General features: G+C 43.2%; 1 protein-coding gene across 3 annotated transcripts; it reads right to left on the minus strand.

The window, feature by feature from the left end:
* Nucleotides 1–2,081: 2,081 nt before the first annotated feature.
* On the minus strand, nucleotides 2,082–22,250 carry si:dkey-240h12.4 (death-associated protein kinase 2). Of its 3 annotated transcripts, none has more exons than XM_042011390.1 (12): nucleotides 21,978–22,250; nucleotides 14,200–14,369; nucleotides 13,288–13,509; nucleotides 12,701–12,839; nucleotides 12,501–12,630; nucleotides 8,815–8,863; nucleotides 8,155–8,181; nucleotides 7,815–7,967; nucleotides 6,181–6,226; nucleotides 5,979–6,068; nucleotides 5,709–5,795; nucleotides 2,082–2,750 (listed from the first exon to the last, which is right to left on the minus strand). In XM_042011390.1, exons 2-12 carry the CDS (start codon nucleotides 14,259–14,261, stop codon nucleotides 2,670–2,672), a joined length of 1,086 nt encoding a protein of 361 aa, XP_041867324.1. In that variant the 5' UTR covers nucleotides 14,262–14,369; nucleotides 21,978–22,250; the 3' UTR covers nucleotides 2,082–2,669. The 3 variants fall into 3 exon arrangements, with proteins under 3 accessions (XP_041867324.1, XP_041867326.1, XP_041867325.1); XM_042011392.1 differs by lacking the exon at nucleotides 21,978–22,250 and adding an exon at nucleotides 17,406–17,528; XM_042011391.1 differs by lacking the exon at nucleotides 21,978–22,250 and adding an exon at nucleotides 17,353–17,490.
* Between the last annotated feature and the right edge of the window lie 205 nt (nucleotides 22,251–22,455).

Here is a 22,455-nt window from a genome sequence, read left to right on the forward strand (position 1 = left end):
GACGACATCCTGACACAGTGGGACGTACGAAACTCTTCAAACTGCTAAATTATACCTAAATTCAATCACATCATATTTTAGAAAGAAAAACAATCTGTCGATGGGCTCAGAGATGTTTGCCTGGCAAGAATTCTTATAACTGGCATGAAGTTGAATCCACAGAAAGACCAAAGTGGACTCAAGACTGGACAGAAAAATCTTAAAATCATCATGAGAAAAATATGTTAAAATAAGTCCATTAAAAGAAGTGATTCTGTCTGAAATGAAAACTAAAAAACATCCTCATTCTTGAGGCTTGATGTTAAGTCTGGTTAACTGAACATTTATAAATGGATCACTTCCTCTCGTTCAAAGACCGAACAGATCATCATCCGTCAGGCTGGATTCAGAAGCAGGCCGTAGAAACTCCGTCAGACCTCCGTCTCTCGGACCAGCAGCTCCAGGCTTCCTTTACCTCCAGTTTTCATCTCACTGCAGATTAAGACAGCCTGTCCATGCTGCAGCTTCCTGAACGGCAGCTTCTTTGAGCAGAAACCAACAGCACAAAGTAACACGACTGAGCTGACGTGGAAATGCTCAGAGAGGAGGCGTAACTGAACTAATGTTGGTAAAAATCCATCAGATTAGGGACGTCTAATAATCTGGTAGAATATTAACCTTTAAAACTGGCCTTTATTGTGCTCGATCTATTGATACCTTCCTTTTACACAATTTAAGCCTCATAATCTGACAACCGAGGCTGTCCTTAAAAATAATGCCTGGGTTGAGCTTTGCAGTTTTATTTTATAGAAGCCTGACGGATGTTTTGGGCTCCAGACTCCGTTCAGGTCTGATAGATTTTATGATCCATAAAAACAAGACTGAAAAGGCGGTAGCGAAGACAGACTGAGTAAACAGGTCTCTGAGATTTAAAAGTGAGGCATGAATAAAGGAAACTAACAGATAATCCACCAGAGTTACACAGTTAAAACTCAACAGAATAAACATGGGAACAAGCATGAAGGAACTAGAACATGAAGACTCATCATCTAGATGTTCACAGGGAGAACATCAAACCCCAGTTACTTATTAACCATCACTGGAGCTCACAGGTCTACGATGATCCATTTTTTCTCAGATCATAAGTTAGCTGAGATCATAATTTAAGAAAGTTTAATGATTCCCCTGAAGACCCCGTGTGTTAGACCCCCTTGATGCATACACAGAAAAGCGTGCTGAAAGCATGCCTGGTTTAATGCTTCAAAAGTGAGATTCTCACCATAAAAATCTACTTATATAGTAATACAGAAAATTGACAGTATTGGTTTTATTCGTCTCACTACCTCCAACACTGTCCATATATTTTAAATTTGTGTATGACTGAAATTATATAGTTTTGTTTTCATATGTACATTTGATTTTATTATTTATTGTGTTTAAGGGTACCGTCAGTGGCAGCTACCTACATTTTTGTCATGCCGCCATGTACGATGACAATAAAGCTATTCTATTCTATTCTATTCTATTCTATTCTATTCTGGCTGAGTCCTGTCCTTCCATAAAGCCAAAGTTAAATGAACATCATATAGCCTTACTTTTTTTCTTAAAATAGAGACATGTGTGGACATTAATCACAATGGCTCTAAATGTTTAAAGCTTTAGGGACCCCCTGTGTTCTTTGGGGAACCCCTTGGGGGTCCCGGACCCCAGGTTAGGAACCACTGTGAGGACTTAAACCTGGTTATTTGGTGTCGTTTTAATCCAGAGAACACACATCTGTCAGGAGTCATGGAGGGTGGAATTATTTTCTAAATGTTTTGGACTGTTTCAGTGAGACGGAGGTGGTGTAGCTGTACAGACGTAAAACGGTGACATCTTGAGGTCTCAAACACATCATGGATGAGGTGTCCTGGCAGGTGGTGCATCTTCTCAAATGTACATTAATAGATCTAGCTTCTAGCTGATGTGTTGGTGGAGGTGGGCTGTTGTCTCAGAGCAGTAACAACCACACAAAACCAGTTTCCTGTCCTGCAGCTTCCCCTCAGCGTCATAAAGGAAACACTTCCTTCCAAGTTCTCCCTGAACAAACAGAGAGGACTGTCTGAGCTTCCGTCTCACTTTATTCATCCGTAGAGGTTCTACAAGAAACGGAGCTCAGCTCAGAGAAACAACATGCTGCTTGGTTAAACACTGAGAACATCCATGCACACCAGTATACCACACCAATAACAATAAGTAACATTTAAAACCGCTTGAGATGAGGACTTTCCATCATTCTGACTGTGTTTCAGAACATCATAAGACAAAACGTCCCAGTAAAAAACATGTTTGTTGGAAGACAGTTAGTCCAGAAACTTCAGGGAAAACTCAGAGAGCGTCATCACACTCTTCCCCCAACTCGCACGCCACCATGTCCACACACACACACACACACACACACACACAGCTGACTGCTGATGGTCTAAACGTTGCTGGTTCTGAACTTGGTCCATCCTGAAGTCTGGACTCAGTCCTCAGGAGGATTAAACATGGACCTGGTCCTGATGAGACCCCGGGCGACATTATAAAAGGTTCAACAGGAGCTAGTATGTAGCCCTGCTGAACAGATGCTGGGGTGATGTGGGACTACAACAGGACCCCTCAGTAGGCCACAGAACCTTCTGGACTCTGCTGCCCCCTCCTGGTCAGCTCTATGAACTGTTGCTGGGTCTACGACGCAGTAGAGAGGCCGGCTTGCTGTCCATATCCTCCACGTCACTCTCACACTGTCTCTGCAGAAAACACCATTTTAGTTAGAACCAGTATAACCAGAACATGTAGAAACTGAGACATTTTACCATTTCATGGAAAATATAGAGTAGAATAGAATAGAAATCCCTTTGGAGAGTCCTCAGGGAAATTTGGGTACCAGCAGCAATACAACACCAACAGTAAAGCAGGACAAGCACAAGACACAATATATACAAGTACAAAGCAAAATAAAGGCAACAAGGTGCAAGAAAAGCACAAATAGAATGCAATAAATAACAATAATGATATTGATATGAGCTCATTTTGAATCTGATGGCAGCAACATATCCGTAAAAAGTTGGAACAGGAGCAACAACAGCCTGGAAAAGTAATTAGTAACTGACAAAAACAACTGGAAGAGCATTTGTCAACTTATCAGGTTAATTTGCAGCAGGTCAGTAACATGACTGGTATAAAAGGAGCATTTCAGAGAGGCAGAGTCTCTCAGATGGAAAGGTGGACGGATGATCACCAATCGGAGACAAACTTGATCTAAAAATTGTGGAACAATTTCAATTCCTCTAAAATTGTGAAGACTTTGAAGATCCAACCATCTACAGTGTATAATATCACCAAGAGATTCAGAGAATCAGGAGGAATCTCTGTGTGTATGGAACAAGGTAATGATCAACCTGGACAATGATCTTTAGGTCCTCAGACAGCACTGTATTAAAAGCAGACATGATTCTCTACTGGAAACCACTGCATGGACTCAGGAAGACTTCCAGAAACCACTGTCTGTGAACACACTTCACCCTGAAACCCACTAATGCAGGTTAAAGCTCCATCATGCAGAGAAGAAGCCAGATGTGAACAGGATCCAGAACCAGCTTCTTCCGTCTTCTCTGGACCAAAGCTCATTTAAAATGGTCTGAGGCAAAGTGGAAACCTTGATGAAGATGTGAACTAGTTTGTGGAAAGCATGGACGGCGTGTCCCGCAGACTAAAGAGGAGAGGATCCAGTACATCCTGCATCCATCACAGCAGCATGGCTTCACAGGAGAAGAGTCCGGCTGCTGAACTGGCCTGCCTGCAGTCCAGACCTTTCACCAGTACACAACATCTGGAGCATCATGGAAGCAGAAATCCAGCAACCAAGGTCCAGGACTGTAGAGCAGCTAGAATCCTGCATCAGACCCGAATGGGACAACATTCCTGTCCTAAAACTCCAGCAACTGGTCTCCTCACTTCCCAGACGTTTCCAGACATGTTAGAAGAAGAGATGCTACACCATGCTGAACACCACCCTGGAACTACTTTTTACACCATGCTGAACATCACCCTGGAACTACTTTTTACACCATGCTGAACATCACCCTGGAACTACTTTTTACACCATGCTGAACATCACCCTGGAACTACTTTTTACACCATGCTGAACATCACCCTGGAACTACTTTTTACACCATGCTGAACATCACCCTGGAACTACTTTTTACACCGTGCTGAACATCACCCTGGAACTACCTTTTACACCATGCTGAACATCACCCTGGAACTACTTTTTACACCATGCTGAACATCACCCTGGAACTACTTTTTACACCATGCCGAACATCACCCTAGAACTACTTTTTACACCGTGCCGAACATCACCCTGGAACTACTTTTTACACCATGCTGAACATCACCCTGGAACTACTTTTTACACCGTGCCGAACATCACCCTGGAACTACTTTTTACAGCATGCTGAACATCACCCTGGAACTACTTTTTACACAGTGACGAACATCACCCTGGAACTACTTTTTACACCGTGACGAACATCACCCTGGAACTACTTTTTACACCGTGCCGAACATCACCCTGGAACTACTTTTTACACCATGCTGAACATCACCCTGGAACTACTTTTTACACCATGCTGAACATCACCCTGGAACTACTTTTTACACCATGCTGAACATCACCCTGGAACTACTTTTTACACAGTGACGAACATCACCCTGGAACTACTTTTTACACCGTGACGAACATCACCCTGGAACTACTTTTTACACCATGTTGAACACCACCCTGGAACTACTTTTTACACCATGCTGAACATCACCCTGGAACTACTTTTTACAGCATGCTGAACATCACCCTGGAACTACTTTTTACACAGTGACGAACATCACCCTGGAACTACTTTTTACACCGTGACGAACATCACCCTGGAACTACTTTTTACACCGTGCCGAACATCACCCTGGAACTACTTTTTACACCATGCTGAACATCACCCTAGAACTACTTTTTACACCATGCTGAACATCACCCTGGAACTACTTTTTACACCATGCTGAACACCACCCTGGAACTACTTTTTACACCATGCTGAACATCACCCTAGAACTACTTTTTACACCATGCTGAACATCACCCTGGAACTACTTTTTACACCATGCTGAACACCACCCTGGAACTACTTTTTACACCATGCTAAACATCACCCTGGAACTACTTTTTACACCATGCTGAACATCACCCTAGAACTACTTTTTACACCATGCTGAACATCACCCTGGAACTACTTTTTACACCATGCTGAACACCACCCTGGAACTACTTTTTACACCATGCTGAACATCACCCTAGAACTACTTTTTACACCATGCTGAACATCACCCTGGAACTACTTTTTACACCATGCTGAACACCACCCTGGAACTACTTTTTACACCATGCTAAACATCACCCTGGAACTACTTTTTACACCATGTTGAACACCACCCTGGAACTACTTTTTCCAGACGTGTTGCTGCATCAGATTCACCATCAGCTCATATTTTCCACAAAATGGTAAAATGTCTCAGTTTCATCATCTGACATGTTGTTTATGTTCTACTGGGAATAAAATGTGGGTTGATGAGATGTGGAAGTCATTGAATTATGTTTTTATTCATGTTTTTCATGACTTAGTTGTAGTTGGGGTTTTACATGAAGGATTTCTCACCTGTAGTGGATCTGGATCTTTTCCACCCTTAGACAGTAGCCTCAGATTCACCAGTCGGTTACACATTGACACCATGTTGTAGGACATCTGGAGGGCATGAACGCACAGTTTACACTGATATGATGGAAGTCTGGAGATGTTTTTTATTATTATTATTATGTAGACTTGCAGAATGAAAATATGTTGTGAATTTGTTTAACTGATAGTCCTCAGAGTCTGTTTTAAGGATGGCTGCCGGTGGTGATTTGATGCATTTCAGAAAAAACACACCTTCCATTTCCTTCTGGCGTTGAACTTCTTAAAGTTCTTCATGTTGATGGAGGAGCGATTCCTGTTGGCGGCCTGTTTGCGTGTCATTGGCTGAAAGAGAACACGTGTGTATCAGTCAGCATCACAGAGTAGCAGCCGGCAGCAGGATGGAGTGGAGGAGAAAAACGGTAAATGTGCTAGAAGGAGGAAGATCTGCAGTCACCTTAATCCAGGGATGACACAGACAGTCCTCAGCTGTCATCCTCTCTCTGGAAAACAGGAATAGAGAAGAAATCATCATCTCTGTGTCACACTAAACACACAATGCAAGTGTGCTGCGGGCCATATGTGGGCCAGATGTGAGGAGCCGGCCTGGAAGTGCATGCTGTATTGAAGAGCTGCTGGAGGTATTGAGGATTCACTGGCTACAGCTATCTAAACATTGCAATGACACATCTCCATAAGGTTTACTAAGGGTGGGTGGGGTCGGCTGCAATGAGTCTGGCCCTCTTCTGGACTCAGGAGGTGTAGATGAAGTCCAGATCTGGTAGATGGCGGCCCACAATCCCCTAAACTGTCCTCACCACCTGGGCTAAGTTCTTGTCCTGTGCAGCTGCCGTACCACACCATCACACTGAGACACAGAATGCTCTTCATGGAGGCTCTGTAGAAGTTCACCAGCAGCTGAAGATGGAAGAGAAGATGTTGGGCTTCTTCACCAGGTGTGACGTGTTCACAGTCCAGGAAAAGTCAGAGGAAATGTGGATGTCCAGGAACTTCCTGCTGTCCACATGCTCCACTGCCTCTCCGTGGATGCAGGTCAGAGCGTGCTCCGTCTTCCTGGACCTGTGTGTAATCTATAATCTAGATTACCGGATGACAGAGACTGAGACTCCTGGGGGACATCCCATGATGCACTGGGCTCCTCTCTGCTCTTTACTCTCCATGTAGAAACATTATTCTAGTTATCATTAATATGTGCTTCTCTTTTTTCTCAGCAGGTAACCCTGGCTTAGAATAATGCTGATTGTTGACTCTTTCCTGTCCTCTCCACCCACAACTAGTTCAGGAAGATGGTTTTCCTTCCTGGTTCTGGTCCTGGTGGAGGTTTTCCTTCCTGGTTCTGGTGGAGGTTTTCCTTCCTGGTTCTGGTCCTGGTGGAGGTTTTCCTTCCTGGTTCTGGTCCTGGTGGAGGTTTTCCTTCCTGGTTCTGGCCCTGGTGGAGGTTTTCCTTCCTGGTTCTGGTTCTGATGGAGGTTTTCCTTCCTGGTTCTGGTCCTGGTGGAGGTTTTCCTTCCTGGTTCTGGTCCTGGTGGAGGTTTTCCTTCCTGGTTCTGGCCCTGGTGGAGGTTTTCCTTCCTGGTTCTGGTTCTGGTGGAGGTTTTCCTTCCTGGTTCTGGTCCTGGTGGAGGTCGTTTTCCTTCCTGGTTCTGGTCCTGGTGGAGGTTTTCCTTCCTGGTTCTGGTCCTGGTGGAGGTTTTCCTTCCTGGTTCTGGTCCTGGTGGAGGTTTTCCTTCCTGGTTCTGGCCCTGGTGGAGGTTTTCCTTCCTGGTTCTGGTTCTGATGGAGGTTTTCCTCTCCACCGTCTCCTCGTGCAGCTCAGGATGGAGGACTGACTCAAAGATCCATTGCTTTACTTCTCCAGGTCATTATTTTTATGAACTGGTTTATATGAACACAGTCATAATAAATGGGACTGATGTGGACCATAGAATGGATTTCTTTATTTATAACCAGACTACTATAAACTGGACTGTTTTTAAAAGTGAATGAAGTTGACTTGTTTTGCTGTATAAAGTTTAATTGAACTGATGTGAATGAAAAAGCAACAGCGAGATTTTGTGAAGAAAAACTCACTCTGGATTTTTCACCAGGAGTTTCTGGATGAAGTCTTTGGCCATAGCACTGGTCATGCTGAAGTAGTGTGCATCAAACTCGTACTTCATGGCAATGATGTTCGCCAGGGTCTCCTCATCCGTCTCACCTTGGAATGGCGACGACCCGCTCAGTCTGCAGACACAGAACAGCAGACTGAGAGGACATCACGCGGAGTCAACATGCAGATCTTTGAGTCCAGCTTGACTCTGAGACGCTTCTGTACCGACTTCACTTTTCAGACAAAATGAGGCTACATCCACAAGATGCTGCACCCAGTACCCGTTTCCATAGAAACCATGAACTCTTTGGGAGGACTTACAGGATGTAGGTGATGACTCCGATACTCCTGCAGGGACAGAGAAAAAGGACATTGTCTTTTACAGAACTTTATACCAGAAGGCTGTTACTGTTTTTAATCCCCCTGCCACATATTCTGATGTTGTGATTGTCTGAGTTATGTTCTTTATGTACTGAGGAGTGTTTTTTGTATCTCAATAATGGGCCCTTAGGCCCAGTGTGGAGATGCCTTTTTTTTATCCTCTCCAGCTACATCTTACTCCCCTAATGTTACCTTTCTCCTACATCTAAGACAAAGGAGCGCTGTAGAAACGGCTGCTGCCTCAGTATGCCCGATCCTGTTTGTGTTATATGTTGTTATTGTCTAGTCTCGGACGGGTTGTACTGGAAACACAAATTTCCCCGAGGAATTCCAAAGGGATTAATAAAGTATTCTGATTCTGATTCCCGTGACTTCTGTTTCACTGATCAGATGTTCGATCCCTGTGCAGCTCAGGACTGAACCAAAGTGAGGATGTGATGTTTTCCTCAGCTACATTTGATTCTGTCAGCCTGGATCTGATCATTCTTCTACTCTAAACGGGATTTTATTGAACTGAACTGGATTAAACTGGATTTGTTTCCTCTTCCTTTAAACTTGATCTGCTGCATCAGTGTTCCAACACACTCTGCAGAAACTCACCACATGTCTGCTGCTGTGCTCAGGGGCTCACAGCTGATCACCTCAGGAGCTGAACGAGACAGAAGCATCAGGTAAAGATGAGAACGTGATAGGATGAAAGCATTCCAGGGCTTCTTTTGATGAGACAAAAAGTTTTTTAAGGAGTTGTAGTTTTACCATGATACGTCAGTCTTCTTCAGAAACGTCATCCGACGTGTGTCGTGACGTGTCTTTATCAGCTGATGGTGTCCCTGAGACGTGACCGATGGTCTCTGCCAAATGCAAAAATCATTCGATCGGAGGGCAACAAATTCAAACGCTGGATGAAGGAGGTCAAAGAAATCAGGAGGCGAGCCAAGGACACCATCAGCCGCGATGAGGGGGCATCCGTGCTGTCCCACACATGGACCATCAGGCGACAGGAGGCGTGGCCAGCCGGCCAACAATCTGCCAGACTGCTGGACTGGTCACGCCTCCGGGATCAGCTGATAAAGACACGTCGGACGACGTTTCTGAAGACGACTGAAGATCTAGTCGGAGCATGTCATGGTAAAATTAAAACTCCTTAAAAAAGCTGTCTGATCACAAGAATTCTTCCACCTTTCACCGGAACAGACAAAATGAACCTAGTCACGCTAACTTCCAGGTTTTCACAAGACAACCACCACAACAAATATGTTCATGTCATACTGATGCATTTTTACCAAGACTGACATTAACTAACGTTTTCTCCTCCTACAAACATTCAGGAGTACGAACATCTGAGTTCTGACATGTTTGAACTGAATCTGTGTTTCTTCTGTTGTTCGGTTAAATACTAGAATAAAAAAACTACAACATTTGGTAAACTAGAACATTTTTGAAGAAATTTTGATGGATGCCTGCTGAGATGTACGTGCACGTATTATGAAGCCATGATAGAAAACGTCTGAAAGCGGGGGAGTGTGTGTGTGTGTGTATGTGTGATTCCAATGTTACGCACACAACAGAACCTACTCACTGGTGTTGCTATGACGACAGAAATGAGACATAGTCTTCCTACTCAGAAATGGACACAAGCTCTCAGCTGGTTTACGGCTCAACAACTGACTTTTTGCAAATTAAAGCAATAAAATTATAGTAATAAAGTAAAGTTAGTGGCAGAAAAGTCTGTTGAACACACAGATGTAATATTTCACAATTCTGCCTTTAAGATGTTTTTTATGAGAAGTAAAAAAAAACACACCCTGACCTGAGAGCTTAGATAAAAATCAGAAAGATAAAGTGGAAGTAAATGGAGCCAGCAGAGTGCACTGCACTCTGAGGCGATTTGAGAGAAAACCACAAGGAGTATCGCAATGATGATTACGTTGGATGAAAGCCAGGAAAAATCCCTACGTTTTAAAATATAATTTGTGTATGTAGAGGAAAACTGTAGGTGTGAAATAAGCTTGTTTGAGAAATTTTCTAAATAATTTTGAGAGCCAGATTCAGCGTGATGTCACACTAGAGGAGGGAGGATCTAAATTTCCATAAACCTGAAGTGTGAACGTGTTAAAACCGTTAAAAATATCAAAATGCCATTGAAGACAGTAACATTTGTGTCTTTTGTGACCCATTTAAACCTTTAAGGACGTTTCTAAGTGAAATTATGACTGAGTTAAAGGGCTCTGAAGTGGGCTAGGTTTCATTTCACTGACACAAAAATCATAGTTTTTTGTGATTTTTATTAAAGCAGCAAAGAATTAAATCCCACTTCCTCCATCTGATCCATCATTTTGAGAGTCGACCTGCACGTCAGAGTCATGAATGTGTTTTAGACTCAAAACAAAGCTGACCTCAAATGAAGGTGTGATCTTCACTTCCTACTAATCTCAGGGTTTTGAGTTCACAAGAAAAACAAGATGAGACAAACGGTCTCTGACCACAGCAGCTTCCTGTCTGTGTGATATCACCTGAACTGGCAGGAAGTCAGTTATGGGTAAGAGACCAACGGAAACACCAAAACCAACCAAGACATGAAGAAATACTGCCCTAAGTGTCTCTAAAAATGAAGAAGCTGCCTCCATTTCTGCTGAAAAATATCACAAAACTACTGTAGGCCAGACTGGTGTGTATTAAACATAAAAACATCTAAACAAAGAAAACAAAAAGGACATTTATGTCCTAAACTCAGCTGCTCGAGCAGCTGGAACAGAGACGGCAGCCGGTCCATGCAGCTGGCGCAGGTTCACCATCAAAACCTCTGGAGCTAAAATAATAATGTATTTAAGGAAATGCCACCCAGCTGAATGAGGTGTCTTTACCCTCTTTTTCTTATTCCTTTAGAGGAAAAACTAAGTTCTGTTCTCCTGCATGAAGTTTATCGTCATCTAGTCAAAAAACACTGATATGATGTTGAACCACCCAAACCTAAGAGTATAACACATTTTAACGGATAACAGTCATGTAATCTTTAATTAGTACAAATGACTGAAAACATGAGCAGACAGACGTTTCCTCCTGACTACCAGTTGTTCAGTTTGTCCTCTGTGGAGGACATTTGTAAACCTGAATATCTCCATCCCCCTACACGCTATTAAACCAACTCATGTTGTTCTGTAAAGACCACATTCAGGGCTTTTAAATGGTACCACATTCATAGGGGCGGGGCTTTGGAAACTTCCTGTTTTCTTCAAGGAAAATGGCATCATTACCACAATCACATTTTATGAGAGGAGGAAAAGTACGTGCATAACGGGTGCAAATGTAGTCCTGAAATATTACTGTAATATTTCCTTATGAATCTCTTAAGAACACATTAAACCATTTTCTAAATGAATATAACAACATTTTACCACATTTAAGAGTTTGAGAAATGTCCTCTGTAGTGGACATTTGTAGTTATTTCCTCTATTTTGTTTTTTTTTTCAGTTAAGGAGAGGCAGAGAGAATCCTGTGACAAACTGTTGATGGAAACTCAACTATTGAGTTCTCAGCTCAAGATGCAGCGTTTGAGCCGGAAGCAGAAGCGTGTGCACTGATGAGCAGATGGTTTCATTCACCGGTGACTGCCCAGGGCGCCAGTATGCATTTACATGTGTCAACCTCCTGGGAAATCTTGATGGAAAAAAGGGCTGAAGTTGACTTTTTGGCATTTACAAAACAGTGATGTGGAGTTTTCTCTCATTCCTATGTTGACTTCATGGTATTTTCTTTGGGATTTAAGTTCGGTTTTACGTGTATGATGTTATGACTGTAGTGGACACGTAATAAATGAAAACTTCATTTTTCTCATTACCCTTCAAACAGTCGGGGAAGTTAAAAAAATGATGGAACAATATGTTTGTCCTGGTAGTCCGGAGGATAGGGCCTTTTCTGAACTTGTGCTGATTGAAACTGTGCAGAGAAATGGCTGTGGCCACCGACTGTTCTGAGCTTTGGCTCTTTTTTGGCCCCATAGAAAGAAAACCTGAGAGATTTATGAGGCTTCACCTCCTCATCACAACACCAGCAGCGTTTCTGTTCAGACATGTCAGGACTCAGATTGTCAGAGTGTTTGTAGGCGGAGGAAACATTCCTGAATGATACAATCTTCCCAGAAGGTTTGCATAGTAAATAAGGTCCTTGTTCTACCATCAGCTGCTGTTCAGTTACATAAACAGTCAGAAAATAACTGGATCAGCTGCATGTTAGTGATGGTGTCATGATACCTGCAGCTTGTGTTCGGATCTTACAAACATCCTCACCGATGTACTGCGGCGTGCCGCTGGTGCTCCTGTACTCCTCCCCCTGGTGGAAGCGGTAGGCCAGGCCGAAGTCGATGAGTTTGATGTTGGGGTGTGGAGACCCTCTGTCTGACAGCATGATGTTTTCTGGCTGAACACACAGCAGGATGTTACAGGAGATGTCATGTTGTTGAGATCTGAAGCAGTCAGCTCACCGTTACCTTCAGGTCAAAGTGGGCAATGTTGATGCTGTGCATGAACTTCAGTCCCTCCAGGATCTGCTGCAGGAACTCGATGGCCTCGCTCTCCAGCAGGCTGTCCTTCTCAGCGATGAAGTCAAAAAGCTCCCCTCCACGGACGCTGAGACATCAAACAGAGGAGTGTGTTAATGCTAACATCTACCCACCCTGCAGGATAACGTGCACGTGGACACAGGAATAGATCTCTATCAACAGCCTGCACAAACTCCTTCAGCAGTAATCTACAATGTTCTGATGCTGCATTGTTGTCATGGCAACAATAAAAGATCCTAACATGTACACCTTGAAGTCAGAGTCTCTTGTGTTCATGGTGGAGTTTCCCTCCACCTCCACCATCAGACATCCAATCAGTGACTTTTTCTTTCCAGGCTGACGTCAGCGTCCTCATTGATTGGTCAGTGTGTGGACCGGCGTGCTATGTAAACAATCCTCACCGAGCAGACCACCGCAGTGACCGTGTTAAAGCTGCTCTCCTTAACAACCTGAGATGAGCAGCTGAATGTGGTTCTGCAACCTGCTGCAGCAGTCAGAGCAGGAATCAAACTCACAGCTCCAGGATGAGGACCACTTCCGATCGACTCTCGAAAACATCTTTGAGGGTCACAATGCTTGGATGCTGGACAGCCTGGAGGATCTCCACCTCTCGCTCCACGCTGCTTCTGTCCAGGCCCAGACGACTGCATGCACTCTTCCGGATCTTCAGGAACTTTCCAGCCCACAAAGACCCCGACGTCCTTTCACGGACCCGTCGAACCTGACCGAAATGCCCGCTGCATGGGGGGAGGACACATGTCAGCACAGATTAAGGAAGCAGAACTTTGTTCTGCTGGATTGTAAATTACTCATTTCTTTTCAATTCACAGATAAAAAAAAACACCTCATATCATAAAAACTCAGTTTGTGTGGTTTCTGATCTGATCTGGATCAGACCTTCAGTAAAGTCAATAACTGGAATAAAGTCTAAAAGAGAAACTAAATGTGAAACTGTCTCAGATTACTGAGCCAAACAGACCAAACAGGTACAAAACTTCTCATCAGGATCCAGCAAAACCATTAAAAGCTCCAGAAAACACAAACAGAGCTGCAGGAAATACGAGCACACACACACATTCACACACACACACACACACACATTTATCATATTATCTTATTTTATATCATCATACTGTTGTTATCAGAACTTTTTCTTTCGTCATCATTAATTCTTAATTGAATTATCTTTTCATTCTTATTTTATCCACATCACAGCATCCCTGCTGCAGCATCCCTGACGCTCTGCTCAGTGAGGGTTCAAAGTCGCTCAGATTAACTGAAACCTGTAACGTGAGGAACGTTTTAAGGAGGCTGCTGACATCCTGGTTGTGGATCATCTGACTGAAGTGATCAGCTCTCTGTTTCACTTTTAGTAACCTGGTAAAAAAATCTAAAAATATCTCTATGGAACTGAAACAAAAGCGTACCTTCCCAGAACTTCCTCGATCTCGTAGAAGTCTTCCACATTTTCGGGCTTGAAGACCGCCATGTTGACTCAGTTCTTGGTTCTCTTGGTCTTCTGGTTGTCCACTGCTATTCAGCAATAAGCTCTGAGGGGTTCATGATCCTCCCAAAACTACAAACACCTGCTCTGGACCTGAGTGTGAGGAACAAGAATGACATATTACTGGAGAATTGTTTAAAGGAACCAGAACCAGAACCTGGTTATGAAGGCCCATCATGTAGGTGGAGAAAATAAAAGATGCTCCATCATAATTTTGAGGACAAGAACCGAATGACAGTGTCAGAGACAAAGAAACCTTCTGGTTACAGATCTAAAGCTAAACTTTACCAGTTTAAACCAGTTAACAGGTTTTCTCCATATTAACGTGACAGCATCACACAGTTGCTGCAGGTTTGTCGGCTGCATCCATGATGAGAATCTCCCGTTCCACCACATCCCAAAGCTGCTCTACTGGACTGAGATCTGGTGGCTGTGGAGGCCGTTGGAGTCCAGTGAACTCATCGTCATGTTCTAGAAAGCAGGTGGAGATGATCTGAGCTTTGTGACATGGTGCATTATCCTGCTGGAAGTAGCATCAGAAGATGCTCCACTGTGGTCATAAAGGGATGGACATGGTCAGCAACAATACTCAGGTAGGCTGTGCTGGTTAAACCAGGCCACGTTGGTACTAAGGGGCCCAAAGTGGACCAAGAAAATCTCCCCCCACCATTACACCAGCAGCAGCCTGAAGCGTTGATCCAAGGCAGGATGGATCCATGTTTTCATGATGTTTCCAGCAGATTCTGAGCCGAGCATCTGAATGTGGAGCTGAAATGGAGACTCATCAGACCAGCAACGTTTCTCCATCTTCTATTGTCCAGTGTTGGTGAGTGTGTGTGAATTGTTCCAAATTTTAAAAACAAACGTAATGAAACTGGTTAACTTGCCTTGTCAGCTGATGTTTTTGCTGTCTTTCAAACACAAACCCCCTCTGCTTATTAAATGGTGGAAGTTAACAGCTCAGGCTGGTCCAACTATTCATCACCTATTTACTGAATATTTGGCTGCTGTGGTAGCTCTTAGATCCCAGCACGCTCCAGTCTCACCTTGTTCTCATCGTACTGCCCTGCCAATGAAAGTAAACTGTAGACAGCATGGTGAGAGCATTGAACCATCACCCAGAACTACAACGCTGTGGTGATTTGCTGGAAGGTTGGTAGTTCAACCCCAATGAAATGAAAAGATTCTGAAGTATGTTGGAGATCTCAAAGGAGCAGAGACACATGAGGTCGTATGAAAGCCAAACAACAAGGTTGTTGCTCCATGTTTAAATACAATGTTTGGGGTGAACGTGGTCTCACAGCGTTGGGTCCTAAAGCCTGAGAGTCGTAAGCACAAAGCGATCAGCTTTATGATCGACTCGTTTCCACGGTTACCGTGTTAGTTTTTGTTATTAAGCTGGATCCCACAGCTCCACACGGTTACACAGGTAAGGTTGAAAAATGGAACAATAAAGGATACAGAGAGCTTTAAAACTTAGAAATTCACTGATTTTCTAAAGACTTTCTATAGATTCATAAAGTTTACCTTCGATATGATCAACATGTTTCTGTATTAGTTTATGATCAATCACAACCCCAAAGAAGTTTCAATCTATTTCAGTCTCACCATTAATTATTTTTTGATAAAAAAAAACATTAATTTAGTTTTCTTGACATTCAGAGACAATTTGACATCAAACCAACGCCCTTTCAGCTCTGAAGTTTTTCCAGTATTTTACCTGAATAAATTATATTTGAATCTTCTGCAAAAAGCAAGACTCAAGATTCTTTATTTGTCATTATACAAGTGCAGGACACAAGTACAACGAAATGTTTCCACTACAACCCGTCCAAGACTAGACAGCAACAACATGCAAACACAAACAGGATCAGGCAGCCTGATAGGTGCACCTGTATTAATATTAGATATAGAGAGATGGAAAAGACATGAGGGGAATAAGATGAGGCTGGAAAAAAGACATCTCCACGCTGGGCCCTTAGGGCGTGGAGATACAAAAAAACACACCTCAGTACATAAAAAGCACAAGCTTAAAGAAATTTGTCACATCAAATACATGATTAATATACAATATGAACAACTTTGGACCAATCACAGCTCCTTGAGGTATGGCACAGGTAAGTCCGACTCGGCATCTTTTATCTGCACACATTGCTGTTGTTAAGAAAGCCGCCGTGAACTGTCCCATGCATCCCATAATCCTCCAGTTTCTTTAGTAGCTGACTTTAACCGGCTTTCTGTACGTCGGTGTACGTTCATCATTTTATCTGGCCTTTGCTATTTCTTCCACCACATCCATGACTCGTACTGTTATTTCTAAACCCAAACTGCTACTTCATCAATAATTCGCTGCTGCACTAAATAAAGCCAAAGTTTTATTAAAATAGTCCCTCTTTTGAACACTGATTATTTTACTCAGTTTGTTTTCATAAATCTCCCTGGTCTTCAGTTTGAAAAATGTGTTTTACTTTTTTTTGCATGCCTTTAAAACTTTAAAAACTCCGGCATCTACAGAGTTGATGTAATTCTGGGAACTGGTCCCAGTCTGAGCTGCAAACGTCGTAAATTCTTTATTCAAGAAAATCTGCCTGCAGGAGATTCATCTCATTATTTCCTCTGTGCAGTTAGACGTCTTATAGGATCAGTTTTACAGCTCTGCAGACTCTTTGCTGCTTCTGGTACTCATGGGATCTCTGTCAGTCTTTAACTGGACTTTTTGAACCCTTTCCATCCATGTTTTTGTGGGTGATTGTTGAAATAAACTGTCCTGTCGTCTCTGTTGAGGAGCCTGACTCTAACAGACCAATCAGGAAGAGGACGTCATTCTGCCAAGTGCAAACAAACCTGTTTACAGAGCAGAGAGGAAGTCCGTCGGGTGTGCCGACTTCCAGGATTACACGACTGTTCCAGTTAATCTGTACAAATCTAATATATTTAATAAAATCCCACTGATATCAAATTCAATTACTCCAAACTAAATCATCAGGTTGTTTATGATCACCACCAATCAGCCCGTGTTTACCCTTCATCACCTTCCTAACACATCAGGAAATCCTAATTCCTTTAATAAACACACCTTGTCTGTTGTTAGTGAATGAAGACCCAGTTCACAGCTAAGTTCCTTCATACCGAGTTTAAAGCAGATATTGGTCGACCATCACGTTACCGCTCTCAGCTCTGCCCCTTCTGAAACAGACAGAAGCTTATCCTCAGCTCCATCATTGTCATGAACCTCTGGAGAAAAAGGAAGTGATGACACTGATTGCTTGTGGTGGCGTGCTGTCATAGCCGAAACTCTCACAACTTCAGCTGCTGCTACGCAATCAGCAGTGCTCCAGGAGACAGACTGGTCGGACTGGTTTCACTGGCTTAGTGTAGTGAAAACAGTGTAGAAATGGAAACTGTAAAACCACAACTGCAGTACAACCCTGATCCTAAAAAAGTGACTGTGTAAGTAAAAAATGATGCAATTATTTCCAGATCTCATCAACCCACATGTCACTAAAATAAAATGCCTTTATTGTTACTGTATGAGAGTACACAGAGACATTAATGTCAAAAACAACACTAAAAATAAAATGTCTTCTGTATTAATATTAAGAGAAACAAAAATAAGAATATAAAATACAGTCAGTGTGGCATTCAGTGACATTCACACTTCCGGGGGATGAGTATCACACATGTAGATAAACTAGTGCACAGTTCAGTAGGCTGATGGCCTCAGAAAAAAACTGTTCTTCAGTCTGTTCAGCCTGGGTGGGGGCAGTCTCTCAGGATTTTATCGGCTCTGGAAAGATCCTCATCGCTGATCTTCTGACAGTCTTCAGTGATTGAAACTGAGACATTTAAGGTTTCGTGGACAGATGAGCTCATTTTGAATCTGATGCAGCAACACGTCTGTAAACACTTGGAACAGGAGAACCAAAAGCCTGGAAAAGTACCCGATACAAATAAAAAACAGCCAGAGGAGCATTTTACAACTAATCAGGTTACCTGGCAACAGGTCAGTAACATGACTGAGTATAAAAGGAGCATGTCAGAGAGGCAGAGTCTCTCAGATGGAAAGATGGACAGAGGTTCACCAATCTGAGACAAACTGGCTCCAGAAATAATTTATAAATCTTTTTAAAAATGTGCCTCAATGTAAAAGTGTGAAGACTTTAAAGAGTCCACTATCTACAGTGCATCAAACATAATCAAGAGATTCAGAGAATCAGGAGGAATCTCTGTGTGCATGGGACAAGGCTGGATGCTGGTGATCTTCTGCATTAAAAACAGACATGATTCTCTACTGGAAACCACTGCATGGACTCAGGAAGACTTCCAGAAACCACTGTCTGTGAACACACTTCACCCTGAAACCCACAAATGCAGGTTAAAGGTCCCATATTATACACTTTATTCCCAATCTGAGACCATTCATTAATATCTAAATGAAATATTTCCGCCATGGTATGGACAAATCGACCCTCAGTTTGAGTGCAGCGGCTTCTCTTCACCTCCCTCTTTTTAGCAGCTTCAGAAATGTGCCGTTTATGGTGGGCGGAACCCTGGTGGAGCAGCTCAGCTGTTGGCTCCGCCCATCGCATCGCCCGTCATGAGGTGATTGACAGGTTAGGCCTTAGCGGTAACTAGACGCTGATTACAGCGTAGTGAAGGATAAACAAACGCCGGAACACCGGAACCCATTCCTGAAGCCCCCATTACCGACCCAAACCGCGACGCACGGAGAACACAGCTAGCTACGCTCATCAATCTGATGCACAATGGCACCGGATACAAACAGTAGAAACAGTGACTTGGCTACATTTACAACAGTGCTAATATATTTTCAAGCTATCAGACTAATAAGGCCGAAACGATAAAATAACTGCCAGCTCTTACCTCTCCAGCTGTGTCACGGACAGTTGGTATTGAACCTGGCTTCAGCTTCAAACGGTTGGCGAAGCCTGCTTTCCATGCCCCCATGTTGTGGAAACAGTCCTCTTTGAAATGCTGGCCACAGACATGCAAAACCTTTGGAAGTTTTCCAGGTACATTTCCTCCAAAAATAAAATTAATCCACTCAGTCCTCGTGGGTTCAGTGGATGGAAGTAAAAAAACGTTTTCGTGTTCATTTATGCAGCCACAAACAGAACAGTGCTTCTGTCGCTTAGCCATGTCCGCTATCGAGGGTTGCCGAAGAGGGAAAAACACTGGGCGCTAGGTGATTTTTAGAGGGCGGGCTTTGAGAGCCGGTAAGCGGGTCCATCGCTCTGTGGGGAGTGGTTATTGTCCCTTATGACGTCTTAACGTACAGGCTTTCAAACTCGCTCAATTCAGCGCTTACTTCCCTAGAGGTGGAGCAGGGGGGAGAGAGAGCGCCTGAAAGAGTTTCACACTTACGGGTCTCCTACACATGCGGGGGGACCAGTATGACTGTTCCAAAACCATTAAAAAGTGAATTTTGCATAATATGGGACCTTTACAGCTCCATCATGCAGAGAAGAAGCCAGATGTGAACAGGATCCAGAACCAGCTTCTTCCGTCTTCTCTGGACCAAAGCTCATTTAAAATGTTCTGAGGCAAAGTGGAAACCTGGATGAAGATGTGAACTAGTTTGTGGAAAGCATGGACGGCGTGTCCTGCAGACTAAAGAGGAGAGGATCCAGTACATCCTGCATCCATCACAGCAGCATGGCTTCACAGGAGAAGAGTCCGGCTGCTGAACTGGCCTGCCTGCAGTCCAGACCTTTCACCAGTACACAACATCTGGAGACCTCGCCCTCGAACTTTTTACAGACGTGTTGCTGCCATCAGAATCAAAACGAGCTCATATTTTCCATGAAATGATAAAATGTCTCACTTTCAGCATTTGACGTGTTGTTCATGTTTCATTGGGATAAAAGTGGATCGATGATATTTGGAAATAATTAAATTCTGGTTTTATTTACATTTTAAGTACAGTCCTGACTGGTTGGACATGGGCTGTATTTCTACTCGCTGTATGAGGCAGTTCTGCTCAGCAGCAGCATCACAACAAACAGGACTTCTAGTTATTCATCACCTGTCTGGTGACATCATTAAAACCCATTTTCCATGGTGTCCCTTCACCTCTTCTTCCCATCCTGTCTGAAACTAGGTCGTAGGTCTGGCTCATGTAAACCCTGCAGTGAACCACCAAACATGGAGATTATGTCATTCTTTAAAAACAGAAATACTCTGCAGGGACAACAGAGATGATGCAGGTCTACAAGCCACTGTGGTCCATCTTCTGTCCGTCCTGGACCGAACAGAACCAGCAGAGGCAACACAAAAATGTCTGAATCCGTCCAGAAATATCAGCGGACACAAAGAAGAGAAGCCAGCAACACCAGAGCCACCATCTTATCAAACTCTAGGTCAAAACTCATGAATGTTCCTCCTATTCTCACATTCAGGGCCATGAGAGCGTGAAGTTAAACACTCTGAAGTCCTGATGTATTATAAGAGAAAATCAACTACAGCTGAGCATCAATTCCAATTTCCTTAATCACTGAGATTCAATTCACAACAGCCTGATTCCACGAGATTTTCATCAAATCTGAGTTCATTTCATATTTATTCATTTACAGATATTTACTGTATTTAACACCAAATTTTCTTGAATATTAAAGAAAACTATTTTTATAGAAGACTGAGTCTGTTTCAGATTTCTGGGATCACATACGGTAAAACTGGGAGGCAGAAAGCATGAATTCAAAGCCCCTCATGTACTGGTACACGAGTACTTCAAGATTTAATACCAATCTAGTACCAAGTAAATACACGATCAAAATCAACAATACCGATAGTGATGCCAATACTTAATTAATAATAATAATTATTATTATTATTAATTAATAATCAAATTGATTAAATAGAATTCATTTCCATGACGTTTACGTGTTTTTGCTGGTTTTTTCTTTCAATTATTAAACCCGAGATTTTCTAAGTAAATAATAAAAACATTTCTATCATAAATAGAGTTTTTGTTCAGGAAAAAAACAGTTTGTGCAAAAGAGTAATTTTACTCAGATAAATAAACTTAGTACATTTGTTTCAATTTAAGTAAATGTAGTATTTTATAAAACTCATTTTAATGAGGTAGAAGTATGATGTCAAGGTTATTTGTATTTATTATTTATAGATATATTTGTACTTGCATTTGAAAACACCTAAAATTAAACACAAAATAGCTCACACACTTCATCACATTATCATTATAATTATTATAATAATAAATATTATTTTCAAACGTCTCTGTTCCCATCCACAGCCAGGTGGAGGTGGAGGTGGAGGTGCGGAGTAACGGGCCTGATGGTTCTGTTGCTAAATAAACTGCTTTGAACTCAACCCCCAAACGTCCAGCCTGACCCGCGTGAGAGTTGCTGAACGATCCAGCGGCAGCGTGAACAGAACCAGCCATCCAGCTGTTTTACTGCCTGTTTTCCTGCTTCACGCCGCGTCTGAACACAACTTCATCCGTCACTTTAACTGGACCCATTCTGCTTTTTCTGTCCGGAAATCAGCTGCTCAACACTTTCCCTGTTTCTGGAGACACCTGCGCGCGCAAACACACCTGCACGCGCACACACATTCCTCGACCAGCTGTGACATGTTGGAGACAAACACACCTCAGAAGTCAGTAACAATTACCTCCTCCATCTCACACGCAACACGCAGAGGGAAAAAAACACTGACCGTCGCGTGGACCGGAGGCCGTGGATCAGAACCGCGCGCTGTGGCCGAGCCGCTTCGGCTTGGATGGAGTCGCGAGCCGTCGGTTCTCCTGTGGAGCGGAGGGGCGCGGAGAGAATGCGGAACACAGCAGCTCCCACAGCCTGATGTCATGTCCGATTTACCGTTAACACGGGGGGCGTTCACAGTCCCTCCTACCGCCCAGAACCACGCAGAACACGTCCCATCTTCCCCGTCGCATCTCTGGGAGGGAACCGCACCACTTCCGGTCCGCACGCCGTCTTCATAGTAAAGGCGGAAATGTGTCACTTTCTGTCCTTAAGACAGGACAGGCGCGCGCGGCTTGTGATCAAAGTGCCGCCGTTTGGTCTTGAAGTTCACTGAGCTGCCGAACCGGGACTGAAAGCTCGCTGATGTTCTCACGTGCACTGTCCACCTCACAGGAACACACACGTGCTGTCAGGAAGTAGAAGAAGGAACA

The sequence above is a fragment of the Melanotaenia boesemani genome, chromosome 17 (assembly GCF_017639745.1).
Source record: "Melanotaenia boesemani isolate fMelBoe1 chromosome 17, fMelBoe1.pri, whole genome shotgun sequence".
Lineage (NCBI taxonomy): Eukaryota > Metazoa > Chordata > Actinopteri > Atheriniformes > Melanotaeniidae > Melanotaenia > Melanotaenia boesemani.